This window comes from Panicum virgatum, chromosome 5K (assembly GCF_016808335.1).
Source record: "Panicum virgatum strain AP13 chromosome 5K, P.virgatum_v5, whole genome shotgun sequence".
Classification (NCBI taxonomy): Eukaryota; Viridiplantae; Streptophyta; class Magnoliopsida; order Poales; family Poaceae; genus Panicum; species Panicum virgatum.
In genome coordinates, this window is record NC_053140.1 from 34,999,451 (window position 1) to 35,014,720 (window position 15,270).

Sequence of the window (15,270 nt, forward strand, 5' to 3'; positions counted from 1 at the left end):
ATTTGATTAGTTTTTTATTTGATAGTGAAACATGAAAACTTCAATTTTAGATTTCCCATTCAAGAATAGAAAGTATCCCAAAACAAAAGGTTTTCTAAAAAATATTTTTCTTAGGAAAATGTTTAAGAACAGGGAAAGACAAAATATTCCCTATAAAAATAGAAAAAATTTGCAGAACAAACTGAAATATTCCTAGAACAAGAAACTAAAGTTTCGGGAAAGAAAGTGTTCTAAACCTTTTATTTGATGACCCAAGTAACGTGGAATAGAAAACAAAGAAAGAATAACGAGTTAATGGAAAAAAGCTGAAATTGGCTATGCGCGTGCAAGTAAATCTGGGTATGCTAGCGCGAGCGATAAATAGAATCGCCGCGGGTTTTCTGCTGTTGTACCTCATAGTCTAGAGTCGTACTGAACGTCTCAGAAGTTGAATAAAAAATTATATCCATACTGTAGGTTTATTGGGATCATTTTTTATATTTCAACAATCAACAAATCAACTGGGCAAACGAATTCCTTGCGTGACGCAAATAATAGTCGCATGTGCCTATAAGGAATGCAAATAAGCAGGATTCATGTCTATCTTTTCTTTTTTGCTAAGGAGGATTATTCCTGTCGTTAGATAAAATCGTGCAAACCCACCCTAAGTCTAAGATAAGATTTGATTATGTGATAAGTCTAAGATAAGATTTGATTATGTGAATATATGAAATGATTGGAATTTGGAAAATTGATGTATTGTTTGTCATATCCAAGTTAGGCAAATGTCTCAAGACTTCAAGTAGGATAACTTTATATACGACTTCTCTTTGTTGTGGTTCATTAAATTTTAAATTCAGAAATGTCATTTTTCATAAAAAAAAGATAATTGTTTCACTTTACTTTTAAATACTATTTCAATTTTTGAGTTATGTAATCGTGCTTTTTTATACGATCAATAGACATCAAATTTCTAGGTGATACAGAATTAACCAAAAATGAATGTAGTTTTTTTTAACAAGCCTATCACCTCAACCCCACAAAGTTGCAAACAATACAAGACCACAACGTTAAACTGTGGTGCCGATATGGGGGTAGATCCCCAGAAATTTTAAGGAAGACAACGTAGCTCAGTTTTCTTTCAACTGTGCTCTTGATGATTGAAGCCAAAGACAGACGCCAAGAGAATGAAGCTTCCAAGTTCCAAGCTCTAGGTCTTCCAAGAATTGCTTACGGACGCATACTCTTATTACTATGCGCCCTGGAGGGGGAGCGACGGGAGCAGTCGAACGCTCCCAGAGCGACACGTGTGGCAGAACCAATTTGAATTATACCAGTTCGAGTGCACTAAACATCTAAACGCACTTCAACTGATATAATCATTGGTCTGTCGGGTAAAATCCCGATGAAACCACTTGATATTGGATCGTAGCACAAGTATACATTCCGCACGAAGGCGAGTCAGAAATACAACAATTTCACAATATTTTACATCACATAGATAAGAGGTATAACTTACATCAGAGTTTTGAACCTAGTGAGCCGAAGCTCTAGCTTTTACAAGTTTTATTCCAAAGGAAACTAGAGAAGTCTTATAGAAACACAGTATAAGAAAGAAGTTCTGCAGCGGAAAGTAAAACACGAATATACACAATGTCGTAGGGGTGATATCATGATAAGCCCGAACATGACATCATTCATTTGAACCATAGCTGGTAGATGGTTCCCATTCCATAGACCAGCCAATAGGTAAACCACTAGGCCAATTCATACTATTGTTGTGATCATCAGAAGGCATTCCTGAAAACATTGTCAAAAACAAGTCTGAGTATACTAATACTCAGCAAGACTGACCCGTCTAAAGGTTTATAACAGCCCTTTAACTAGACATGCAAAGCTTGTGAAGGCTCTGGGGTTTCTTTTGCTGAAAAGTAACAAAGAGTAGATCCTTACTTTCAAATTTTAGCTTTCAGATTCTAGTTGGATTAACCAGTCTAGGTAAGCACATATCTATACAAACATGGTAGAGGGTTTAATTGCATCCATCAAGCTTAAATATCATAATTGTTCCACTTCTTACTCTATGTGGTAAAGGGATCAAGCAGTCTCAATATCCGCGAGAAACGAACGATTCTGAATCGAATTTCCAACCTTGCAAGGGTAAGCCTAACACACACGCTTGGAGTACCGTTGAGTCACTCTCAAGCAACCGTTTGCTTCTCATTCCGGGTCGTGGATCAGTGCCACTCTCCCCGACTACAGAGAGCCCGACCCTCTCTGCACCCGTGGTTGTTGTAACATAAATTTAAAATTCCTATTTCTACGAGAGAGTGGAAGGTATGTCCACTTGCCAGGGCCGATCAGTTACTAGGCTTGCCGCGTACCATATTTACAACATGTGGCTAATACTTTCAAACGCTTAACCACCGCTACCACACACTGTGGCCTTATCAAGTTTATCAACATAGATGGACTTCAACAAATCCGTCCATGATCCTTATAGTGATTGCAAGAAAGTAAACAATCAACTCCTATAAAGCTCGCGAGTGACAGGCAATCACTCGACTTTTACCGGTCCTATTAGCATAGCATCTATTCGAACTCAGATTCTAGTGTTCAATCAATAGGTACCTAAGATTATGCATCTAAGGTTTTCATTGAACTCCAATAACTTAAATACACAAGTAAATAGTAACAATAAGTTGTATAATTTAAAATAATAGGATTATGCACCGGGGCTTACCTATAGAGGTGTCTATAGAGTCAGTGGACTTTGGCACTTCCGAATCAGAGTTCGGAACTTCAGTTAGTTCTACAACGTTGGCCTGAGCTTCAGAAAAATCCCCGTCTGGCTTCTGGATGAGCTCGTACGTTCCGTCGGCTAATGACGTTGTTTCTATATGTAATGCAATATTTAAAAATTAGTGAAGTGCTTGAGTATAGCTTTCCTTCACTAAAAAATTAGAAACCAATAAAGTAAACATTTAATATTATTCTTAAAAGTTTTACTTTACATAGAGTAAAGGTGAACACAAAGAAATTCTATAAAGTAACATGAAAAAGGGGTTTTTATTATATTTGTAAAGGCATAAACAACATACAAAGAAAATTTTAAAAGTATGAGCTAAAGTCTAATAAAAGATTTACAAAATTTTTAAAGAGCTAGATGTGCTCTATAGAACACATGGTTTAAAACTCACTTAAAGTAGAGCTTTAAAACAAAAGAGCTATTACTAAGTTTTATTTTTGGAATTTGTTACATCGGGGAAAATTTCAAACTCTTCACACTAGATGATAGAGCTAAATAAAAGAAACACAACAAAATTAATTTCACATTTTTTTATTTTTCTACATTTTTCTAGGATTTATCAAAGTTCACTAGAAAAAGAATAAAAAGGAAAAGATTCTTTTGCAGAAAGGACCCTGGAATTATTTCAATCAAAGCATTTGGGTCCCTGAACAGAGAAAGAAGGGGACAGGGAGGGGATCGCTGGATTCCGGTGGGGCTGGTCGCCGGCGGCGAGGGGCAAGGGGCCAGGGAGATAGTGGACCGAGGCGAACCTGCTGGTGGGCTTGGGTGAGATGCGGGGTGGCCGGATGGGGATCGTCGGCGAGAGATCAGGGAGCGGCGGTGGGGTTGATCGACGGCGAGGCTGTTCCAGTAAGGGAAGGGCGAAATCGAGGGACTGGTGAGCTTCGTGAGGTCACCGTGAAGCTTTCTAGGGTGTTGGGATGGTTGGAAAGGGGGTGTAGCGGCGGGTCAGCGGCGGCAGGGGTTCACCGGAGGCGAAGGAGGAGGAGCGGCGATGGCATGCCGGAGAAGAAGCCCAGTCGGGCTATTTATAGCCAAAATTTGGAGGGGATAAGCGAGAGAAAGGTCCAACAGATGAGTTCGGTTGAAGAAAAGGCGAAGTCAGGGACGGCGGCGCTTTCCCGTGGGTGGCCAGCGGGGTGGCGCGAGCAGGGAACTCGGGAATGGCGTGGCGCGGGGCATGGAGGCCAGCAGAGGCGGTGGAGGAGTAGCGGGGGCCTTGTGCGCGGCGCGTGGAGTGGCGAGGCGGTCCGGGGAGATGAATCCATCGGCGAGGAGTTCGCCGGAATAGGGAAACGGGGGCTGAGCTCGGCGGCGCGGCGTGGCGAGAAAGAAGAGTGCCAGCGGAGGGGAGGGGTGGGTCCAGGAGGAGCCGGGGAAGGACGGGTGGCAGGCCAGAGGCGGCGCGGGCGGCCGGTGGGCGGGAACCCGCGGCGGCGGCGGTGGAGCAGAGCTCCGACCATGCTGGAGGTGGAAGAAGACTAGGAGGGACTCATTTGAAATTTGTAAAAACTTCAGGGACTTTATTGTAATAATTTTCCCCCACTATTCTAGAGCTCAAATGAAAAATTGTCCAAAATGAAAGTTGTTCAGTTTTTCAAGAGCTACAAGTTTTATGTTGTGCAAATTTTCACTAGATCAAAGGATTTTGAAATATTTTGAAAAATTTGAGTGAACTTGAATTAATAAAAGAAAAACACTTTTTGATGGCAAAATTCTACAAATTTGGGACTTATTTGCAATAAAGCTGTCAAAGTAATGATTATTAGCATATTTGCAAGAAGGCCCTTCATAAAGTTGAATTTGCTTTCTAAGCCAAAACTTTTTACAAAAAAGGGGCTAATAATTTCTCATAATTATGAATATACCCCTGTCTTTGTACTGAAAAATTTTAACTATCGAACAAAGAAAACACTAATTTCACACAATCATTTATGCACTAAAAGCTAGACACTGAAGTGTCACAACACATGCCGGGGATCGTCCAATACTTCCTGGTGCAGATCCATCGTCTAAAGAATTCCTGGTAAAAATCAGTTACCCTAATTACTTTTCTTTGAATGGATCAAATACCTTTTCAACCCAGCAGCTCCTGTGAAGCCGTGAGGGGAAAAAATGGGAAAAGGGCGCCTACCAGCCGAAAATGCGCTTTAGAAGGCGGTTTGCGCAAAACTCTCCCTGCTCACGGCCCCGGGGGCATATCATGTGCAATCGGGCTTACGATGCAATCGTGCAATCAAGAGATCCAGTCCATCCAAACCATATCCAACATTGTCCGGTATTTTGTGATTAAACCCTCCCACCTCACACCTAACTCCTCTCTAAATATTTGCCAAAAACACTCTGGCTGCCTCCATCCACCGTCCACGCTGTCGCCGTCCATGGACCGCCGCCTCTGGTCTCCGGGCGCGCCGCCCCACGGCCCCTCCGCTGCGCCGCGCGGGCGCCGCTCCCGACCCCGCCCGCGTCCGCGCCCGCCCGCCGGCGACGGCGTGCCGTGCTTCCTGGGCCTCGCCGTGCGGAGGATGCGGCGCTGCGCCGCGCGGGGCGATGCCCCTGACCCCACCCTCCTAGCCCCCGCAGTCCCGCGTCTGCGCCCGCGCCCACGCCTGTCGCCGGCGACGGCGTGCCGTGCTTCTTATGCCTCGCCGCGCAGGCGCCGCTCCCGCCCCCATGGTCTCTCGCGCCCGCGCCCACGCACGCCGCCGGCGACGGCGTGCCGTGCTTCCTGGGCCTCGCCTTGCGGGGGATGCGGTCCCGCTGCCGAAGAAGCTTGCCGCTGCATGGAGCCTGGTGTTCCTGCCCCCGTCGGACACCGTGGAGGTCTTCGTCGACGTGTTCGCCGCGGCGTCGGACATGCTCGCCGTGGAGGGCTTCGTCGCGTGTTTTTGGCAAATATTTAGAGAGGAGTTGGGTGTGAGGTGGGAGGGTTTAATTGCAAAAGGCCGGACAACGTTGGATATGGTTTCGATGGACGGGATCTCTTGCACAATTACACCATAATCCTGATTGCATAGGATATGCCCCCCCCCCCCCCCCCAGCCGTGCCCTTCGGCCTTCGTTCCCAATTCCTTCTTCCTTCGCCGCGACTCCTCCAGACTCGGGCCACAAGACAAGCCTGATAGCGCCGCACAAGAGAGGATTTCGAGGGGTTTTGCCCGGTCGGCGACCCGGATCGAGATCGCGACGCCATGAGCGAGGTCTTCGAGGGCTACGAGCGACAGTACTGCGAGGCATCCGCCTCCCTCACCCGCAAATGCACCGCCGCCGCGGCCCTCCAAGGAGGTAACCCTGTTCGCCCCCCAAATCTATCCATTTCCTGGAAGAAATCTTCGGCAGGGTCTCGCTCCGAATCGTAGTGTTCTCTCGTGATTGGAAGTTTGGTTGATTCCGTTTCAGAGAAGCTGAAGCAGAAGGCGGTGGAGATCAAATCCGGCATCGATGGCGCCGAGGCCCTGGTATTCCCTTCTCCCTTGTTTTGTTTTTTTCGTTTTTAATAACGGGGTCGAGCAATAAACTACTCTCGCAAATCGCACGGAGTTTGGTTTTGGAATTATATTCAGCTGTTGAAAAAAAAGGAACAAGGATCCTTCTGAGCTGTATTATGCAACGACCATGGAAGAATTTCAATGCTATGGATTACATCATTGTGTAAATTTACTTCTCAAGACCAATTGGATGTTCTGGAATAGTGGTAATGTCGTTTTTCTTTTCAGATAAGAAAGATGGATCTTGAAGCAAGGAACCTCCAACCAAGCATTAGAGCTGGGCTCCTAGCAAAGATCAGGGAGTACAAGTCAGATCTTAATAACCTCAAGGGAGCGTTGAAGAGGATTACTAGTGGCAATGCACAGCAAGGGGTGAGGGAGGAGTTGCTGGAGTCAGGAATGGCTGATGCATTAGGGGTATGTTATTATTTGGAATTCATGAATGATTCCAACTTAGTGAATCGTGCTTTTTTGTTTGTTAACAAAGTTTTGCATGGTGTGTCTATACTTGAACCATCATTTTCTATTGGTTAGGATGATACCCACAAATTTAAGTGTTTGGTTGGTGCTAATTTGGCTTAGGTTCTGGAATTTTACCCCTATGATTCGGATACAAGTGTCTCCAAGGCTCCTAAGCATTAAATCCTCCAAATTAGAGATGTGGTGCTGATTGGGACAAAAACAATATCTTGTATGAGATAATGTCATAATTGTGCTCTTCGGTTGTTTCATGGACGTATAGTGAATGAATCCATAATTCATCATGGATGTGATGAAACACATGGTTTCCCATGTTGTTCATCGAAGATACGGATCAAATATTTGTTGAAGCAGCTCTATACCATTCTAAAAATTCTAAAGAGTACACCTGTATGGCATGGATAAGCCAAAACTATGAATAATGTCTGCAAAGTGCTATAATGTGTGCTGCATGCTGGAGCATACGCCGTCGAGAATCCAGATAACTAGGCCCTAGCCATATCGTCTGTCAACATTCATATTCTTATTAAGTGTGAGGTTCATGTCCTTTCACACATGCATATTTTTTAGTTATCATCAGTCTTAGTTTATTTTAGAGTTAAATACATCAGTGGCCCTCGAACTTGTCCTGAGGTGCCACTTAGGTCCAAGAACTCGCAAAATTGAAATCTGGCACCATAAACTTGTTAAGTTGTGCCATTTAGGTCCATACCCCTTGAGATAGTGTCACGTGGCATGAATATATGCAACAAAACCCTCTAAAGTTGCTATCTTCTACCTTCACCCTCTCCCTCCCATTCTGTCTCTTTCTCTCTCCCCACGCCTCCCCCGCTTCCTCCGCCAATGCGTGGAGCTCGCCGTCGCCCCCTGCCTCCTCGCCTTCCACTAGAGCTCGCGGCGGCCGCCGCCTCCTGGAGCTCGTGGCCGCCGCCCTTGGAGCTCACAGACTCTGCGCTCGCCGCCGCCCCTGGAGTTCGCGACCTCCACGGCACACCGCCCCTGGCTCGCCGCTCCCTCCGCTCGGTCTCGAGTCGGCGGCACGGCGGAGCAGGGGCCCCACCCCGTTGGCACAGCGGGAAGAGCCACCCAAGCAAGCCAAGCCGCCCGAGGAGCCGGACGAGGAGGAGAGGGCCATGGCGGCGGCGGGATCTTGGGCCCCGACCTCGAGCCCGGCGGGGAGCTCGACTCTGGTGAGCACGAGGCTCGACCTTGCGCCTCGGCTCTGCTCTGCTCTGCGGCGGTAGCCGGACGGCGCAGCCAGGCAGCGGCCGCGACGGGGCGGATCGGGGCGCCGTCCCTGGCCCGCGCCGCGCCTCTGCCCGCCGGCGCCGCTCCCTCGCATCGTTCGCCGCTGCTCGACCCCGCGGTGAGCTTCGCCCCCACCTGGACCACGCTATGCGCATGTCTCCTCGCCGCCTTGCCTTGCCGCACCACCGTTCGCCGCTCGCTATCGCCGGCCGGGCCTGCGCCCACACGTCGCGCACGGCGCGCTCGGCCCCACGGCCGCGCCCTTGCCGCGAATCCGCCACCGACCACCGCCTCCGCAGACTTGGGCCAAGTCAAGGCCGGCCGTTGGCCTTGACACGCGGCAAGGGCGCAGGCGGAACGCGCCGTGACGCACGGGCGCAGGCCCAGCCGGCTATAGCGAGCGGCGAACGGCGGCGCGGCAAGGCAAGGCAGCGAGGAGGCGGGCACATGGTGTGGTCCAGGCAGGTGCGAAGCTCATAGTGGGGTCGAGGAGCGGCGAACGGCGGCAAGGGAGCGGCGCCGGCTGGAGGAGCTCGCCGAGGGACACCTGCACGGCTGTGGACGTGGGGGCCGGAGTGGCTGCCGGCGGTGAGAGAGAGCTGAAAGAGACGAGGAGGATGTAGATATAGAAGATGATAAAATTTAAGGGTCTTTTTGCATATATTCATACCCTTTGAAGGGTTATGGACCTAAATGGCACAACTTAACAAGTTCAAGGTGTCAGATTTCGATTTTGCGAGCTCTTGGACCTAAGTGGCACCTCAAGACAAGTTCGAGGGCCACCGGTGTATTTAACTCTTTATTTTATTTTACCTTTTAGTACATGGTTTTATCCTTCAACCTGTCAGTCGAAAGTTGACAGTCTCCATGAAAGTCCATTGACGTCTTTGGATAATTGTGCAGGTTTCTGCTGATCAAAGATCAAGATTGCTCAGGGCAACTGAAAGACAGAATGAAACAACTGATAGGCTCAGAGATAGCCATAGAACTATGCTGGAGACCGAAGATCTTGGTGTCTCCATCTTGCATGATCTGAGTCAACAGCGCCAATCTCTCTTGCATGCTCATCGTGTAGTAAGTAACTGTTTACCTAATTCTGTCTGAACTAATTGTCTGTTTTTTGCGTGCCATTTGGTTTGGTCTGAAGTTATTTTAAAGCCCCAGTACTATGCAATTTGTTGAAAGGAAGTCATTGACAAGTTTCTACCAACCTTAATGTGTTTCAGATTAGATGAAATGTAGCTTTCTATCATAGTTTATTATAAAAAATATGCTTATATATATGCCTTCTGATATCAGCAAACATTAAGAAGATGTTGTAGACTCTAGCGTACTTTCCTGCACCATTTTTTCCTGGTTCTTTGTAGTATCTACATTAGCTGAGTTTTTTCTGACGCTTTATTGTATTTCATTCTATGCGTAGAATTGCTTTTTAATTCCTTAAATTTCCCCTTTCCATTTTTTTGTTACTTTTGACTGATGTAATTGACAAGAATTACACATTTTTATTAAGTGCACCTCTTATCTCATGCCTAATGACATACATACCACTGTAGAACGTGTGCTTAAAACACTGAACCCACTGTCAATTTGGAGAGAGCTTTAGAAGAATTAATTATTTAGTGGCATGGCTTGCCTGATTTTTTTTATTTGAACAATAACTTGTGACCATAATTTTAAGAGCTAATCATGGCAAAGAGACACTTGAACTTGGTAACGCCAAATTGCTTGGGTGACTCAATAGGCGAGTCACGCCCGGCTACCTGGTGTCACGAATTTTACCTAGTTAAGGAGCCATGGTATAAGCAAAAGGGCTACTTCTTGAAAATTTTGATTGACACATGCTGTTATTAAAATCGTAGAACTGAAGGGGCTGAAAATAAAAAAATATAAACAAGATGAACTGAACCAAACATCACCAAGGGCATAATGTTATAAGATCCTCTAATGCTTCAACTTGCTTTATGAAAACAAAATCTTCAACTTGGATTAGTCAAACGCGGTATAAGCTTGATCAGTACCGATTTGTAGTACATAATTTAAGTTGAAACAAATATTGGCGATGCATGACGACATAGTCCTTGCTGCTAGTTAAATATAGCTGGTATCTACCATTACCAACATGCAGTTGTTCAAATCTCCTGTTCGTTTTAACCCTGCTGTGCAATCCTTATTTGGCACTGCAGTTGGATGATGTCGATGTCAACGTTGACAAGAGTAGGAGGACTATTGGAGGCATGGTGAGGAGAATGGACAGAAAGAAGTGGATCATCGGTCTCGTCATAGCCGCCCTTGTCCTGGCCATCCTAGTGATCCTGTATTTCAAGTTCGTGCACTAGGTGCATTGGGGCAGTAGTGTTCTACTGCAACCATGATGAAGGCAGCCAGCTGTGAATTTTTTTGTTCTATCTGCACTTGGCAACCTGTGTGTTTTTCTTTTCTATTTTCCTTTTATTTTGTTCAGATCATATTTTTGTGGGGGTGTGCTTGTATGCTATCGAATGTGTTTCGAGGAAAAGTTGAGACCATCAGACAGTCTCTTGTATATCAGCTGATTGCTTTTTGTTTGAAAGACTAACTGAACGGGCAATAATGAAGCAGATTTAAGCATGTCGCTGTCATTTTTCTAGCTATGTCCGATTAAAAGAGGTTGAAAGCCTGGTTTAGTCATTTATTTAATTTACGAGAGATCCATGATAGTTTTGCCTTCATGGCATTGGCATTCAGTTGAAGACATACTCTTTATGTCTGTATATATGTTTGACATGTGTATGTATGATTCAGTTCCAGAGATGAATCTCCTGCGCACGCAGCAGTAGTCTGGAAAAAAATGGGGTGGACACCGGGTCCGTGCGACCCCATCCCCGATTCACGCCACCTGCCCACGAACCAAATCCGACGGCGACGGCTTCTGAGAGGGAGGGAGCCAAGCCAAGCCTTTCCTGCTACTCCGTATCCCGCAAGGGAGGGAGCCGAGCCTGGGAGCCGTGATCTGGGCCGGCGATGGGCCGGCGAGTCGTCGCCGAGGGATGAGGACGATTTGCGGCGCCGGATCGAACCCCACATCATTTGCACCGCCGCCCAATCCCGACCTCCTGTGGAGCGCCGCCGGCGCCCGACCTCTCTGTGGAGTGCTCGTCGCTGCCGGATCCCGGCGTAGCCCCGCCGCCTCTCTGCTCTGGTTCCAGTCCGCTACCCCGACCTCTCTGCTAAGCCCGTCGCCGCCGGATCCCGCCGGAGCGCCGCCGCCTCCACGTCTTTGCTCTATTTCAGTCTTTGTTTCTGCCTCCGCCTCTCTGCTCTGTTTCAGTCTTCGTTTCAGTCTTTGCCACCTCTCTGCTCTGCTCTGAGATGAGGGGAGTGACGCAGACGCCAGTGAGGTTCTTCTTCGCTTCAGTCTTTCACACCAGAGTCTGATTTCTTCGTTTCTTGTTTGTAGGTGCGGCACTTGCAAATTGATGGCACCGAAATGAGAGGAGATGTCCGAGAAGAACATCAATGTTGTGTTCCTCAAGCTGGATTGCATCCAGGACAAGTTCAGTTGGGATTACTTTGATGTCTCTTGTGTATTTACTACTATGTGCTATGTGGGGATATGGCATGCTGACAAACCTCGTTGCTTCCAACTTGCAGCCTCTTGCAAAAGGAGCTGGGATAAAAGGTTGTGCCAACGTTTAAGATCCTCAAGATGGGAAGGTTGTCAAGGATGTCACTGGTGCCAAGGTTGATGAATTAGCTCATGCCATCAAGACAGTCAAGTCAAGCTAAGAAATGCCTTGAAAGAAGTGCACCAAGTAGCGAGCAATCACCAGTGATGAGCCACTCCCTGTTGTTGAAGTGGATGCTCAGCAAGCAGGCAAAAACATTGTAATTCTGTTTATGATTTACATTGTAGCCTCACCCTGCTTGATATTTTGTATTGACAGTGTCCATGTACAAAGATTTCATGGGATCAATGTACACTGTATCTTGTTATCTGAAATATACATATTTATATTTTGAAATAAGCAATCTGATGGTTGTGTTTAAATATGACATGTTTTCTATTTTGGTATACAACAACAGGTTTAAAATGAATAATTCTCTGAAAACGACATATCCTGTACAAACAACAACAACAACATAGCTTTTTTCCCCAAGCAAGTTGGGGTAGGCAAATGACATATCCTGTATAAGAAAAATATCAGATTTCTGTAAAAATGAATTGCAACATTCCAAGTTAAAAAGAATCCAAAATGGCTGATTCATTTGAATCCAGAATGGCTGATTCATTTATGACAAAAGAACAAATGATAGGTTCACACATGAAGAAAAAATGGATGACAGTTTCACGTGAAGAAAATTTGAGAGGTTCCTCACATTAGCTAAATAGAGTGCTACTGTTTCCAACAGATTCAAATTTTTGTCCATGAATGGAGGAGAAGTATATTAGTACCTATCTTCAAAAACAAGGGCGATGTTCAAAGTTGTACTAACTACCGTGGGATTAAGCTGATGAGTCATACGATGAAGCTTTGGGAGAGGGTTATCGAGCATCGCCTAAGAAGAGGGACAAGTGTGACCCAAAACCAATTTGGGTTCATGCCTGGAAGGTCAACCATGGAGGCGATTTTCTTAATACGACAATTGATGGAGAGATATAGGGAGCAGAAGAAGGACTTGCACATGGTCTTCATTGACCTTGAGAAGGCATATGACAAAGTACCGAGAAATGTCATGTGGTGGGCTTTGGAGAAGCACAAAGTCCCAACTAAGTACATTACCCTCATTAAGGATATGTACAAGGATGCGACGACGTTTGTCCGGACATGTGATGGCAACACCACTGACTTTCCTATTAACATAGGCCTACATCAGGGGTCAGCATTGAGCCCTTATTTATTTGCTTTAGTGATGGATGAGGTCACAAGGGATATACAAGGTGAGATCTCTTGGTGTATGCTCTTTGCTGATGATGTGGTGCTAGTTGACGAGAGTAGGGCAGGGGTTAATAGGAAGTTAGAGCTGTGGAGACGCACGTTAGAGTCGAAAGGGTTCAGACTTAGTAGGACCAAGACCGAGTACATGATGTGCGATTTCAGCGCGACTAGGCATGAGGGGGGAGACGTTAGTCTAGATGGGCAAGTGGTGGTCCAGAAGGATACGTTTCGGTATTTAGGATCGGTGCTACAAAAGGATGGCGACATTGATGAAGATGTTAGACATAGAATTTCAGCTGGCTGGTTGAAATGGCGGCAAGCTTCTGGCATCCTTTGTGACAAGAGGGTGCCACAAAAGCTAAAAGACAAATTCTATAGGACAGCAATTCGTCCGGCGATGTTATACGGTGCTGAATGTTGGCCTACAAAAAGGCGACATGTGCAGCAACTGAGTGTAGCAGAGATGCGGATGTTGCGGTGGTTTTGCGGGCACACAAGGAGGGATAGACTCCGGAACGAAGTTATTCGGGATAGGGTCGGGGTGGCACCAATTGAGGAGAAACTTACTCAGCATCGGCTGAGATGGTTTGGACATGTCCAACGAAGGCCTCCTGAGGCGCCGGTGCGTAATGGGGTCCTTGAGCTAGTCGATAATGTAAAGAGGGGTAGAGGTAGACCTAAACTGACGTGGGCTGAGTCGGTTAAGAGAGACCTTAAAGATTGGAACATCTCTAAAGAGATAGCTTTGGATAGGAGCGCTTGGAGACTAGCTATTAATGTGCCTGAACCTTGAACTTATTTCTTTCGGGTTTCATCTCTAGCCTACCCCAACTTGCTTGGGAAAAAAGGCTATGTTGTTGTTGTTGTTGTAATGTTAGTACAGAATTGTATCAGTTTGAGTAGAGTTTGAATCTGTTGGAAACAATAGCACTCTGTTTAGCTAACTTTAGCTAAATTTATTTTGCAACAAATGAGAGAAAATCACATGCTCAAGAGCATACATATTTATTTCAGAATAATCTATCTTTTGTACTACACCCATACATTGTACAATTTGAGCCCTACACTATATACATCAGGCCAGAAGCATAAAGAGACTTCATCTTTGGTACTCTCTGCAGTTGGCCAGAAGCATTAGGCCACAACATCATGCTTAGAGCCTTCCTCAAGCCATCTTCGTCCATACATTGTACACTTTCTAACTACACTCTACATCCGGTTCACAAGCATGAACAATATCATCCTCACAGTCAGCGCCAGGCAGGACTAAACATTTGCATCGTTAAAACATCAGATTTCAGAGCTCAGTAGCCTCCTCTTCAGTCTTCAGTTCTCACTGGTAAAACAACAGACTGTCAGCCCGCCTCATCCTGTGGTAAATCTGTGATCCTGCATAATTGCACAAAGAAGAGTATCAGTATGAAACCACTTCTAAATTTACTGCCTACTGAGTTCTTAATTGGAATGCCGAGTGCACATCCATGGACCTGGCCAATTCAGCAAACCGAGGCAGCACCAGCGTCGTGGTCGAATCATCAGACGTGAACTCTGCGATGATTGCACTGACAATGCAGGCCATAGGAACAACGACCACAGTCTGTGCGCTCTTCAGGAACCTGAGGCCGTCGAAGAGGTTGTTAGTCAGGCCGCTGGACTTGAAGCCATCCGCATGTGAAGCCTGCTCTGAGGAGGACACCCGTGGCCGGACAGGGAGGCGGCAGCGGCGCACCCGGCCACGGGCGGGGCAGCGGCGGCGGAGGAGAAGCGGCCGCGGGCGACGCCACCGGGCTCCGGGGAGTGTGGCCGGCCAGGGAGGCGGCAATGGTTGCGCCTGGGGCAGTGGCGGGTGGAGGCACGGCGGCCGGCATCAGGGTCTCGGACTCGCGGGGACGGGGGCACCGGGGGAGGCGGGCGGGAGTGGGGGACGCGGCGGGCTCCGCCGTCCGGCGGCGGCGATGGGGATTCGCGGCGCAGGACAGTTGCGGAGATGGATAAGAAGTTGAGCCAAGCCGGGACGAGGAAAAGGAGGCGAGCCGAGCCTTGTTTGATGCTGGAAACAAGCCGTGCGCCGTAGCGAGCCAGGAGACGTCCGATTGCGCGTGTGGATACGTGGAGGGCAGGGGAAAAAATTTGATGCAGACGGCCTGCAAACTTGATGCTGTGCAGCCCCACCTCGGATGGCCTACACGTGGACACCACACGCATCGAAGGGACGACGAGGCGACGGGCGCGGCTCCAGGCTTCAGAGCGAGGGCGGCTCGGTGCCTCAGTTGGCTTGTCTTTCAGGCTCAGCCTCCATCATTCTGTCGTCTCCCGCAGCCGCTTGCCGCATCCCCTGCGCCTC

At 47.2% G+C, this 15,270-nt stretch overlaps 1 protein-coding gene and 1 long non-coding RNA gene across 2 annotated transcripts; one reads left to right on the forward strand and one right to left on the reverse strand.

The window, feature by feature from the left end:
- Positions 1 to 5,825: 5,825 nt before the first annotated feature.
- Positions 5,826 to 10,620, forward strand: LOC120709570 (vesicle transport v-SNARE 13-like). Its single transcript, XM_039995239.1, has 5 exons — positions 5,826 to 6,076; positions 6,191 to 6,249; positions 6,508 to 6,696; positions 8,911 to 9,081; positions 10,194 to 10,620. Exons 1-5 carry the CDS (start codon positions 5,983 to 5,985, stop codon positions 10,344 to 10,346), a joined length of 666 nt encoding a protein of 221 aa, XP_039851173.1. The 5' UTR covers positions 5,826 to 5,982; the 3' UTR covers positions 10,347 to 10,620.
- Positions 10,621 to 13,897: 3,277 nt separating this feature from the next.
- On the reverse strand, positions 13,898 to 14,893 carry LOC120709571. The gene is made up of 2 exons (XR_005689732.1): positions 14,414 to 14,893; positions 13,898 to 14,315 (listed from the first exon to the last, which is right to left on the reverse strand). It is a non-coding gene; the product is annotated as an uncharacterized LOC120709571 (long non-coding RNA).
- Positions 14,894 to 15,270: the final 377 nt, after the last annotated feature.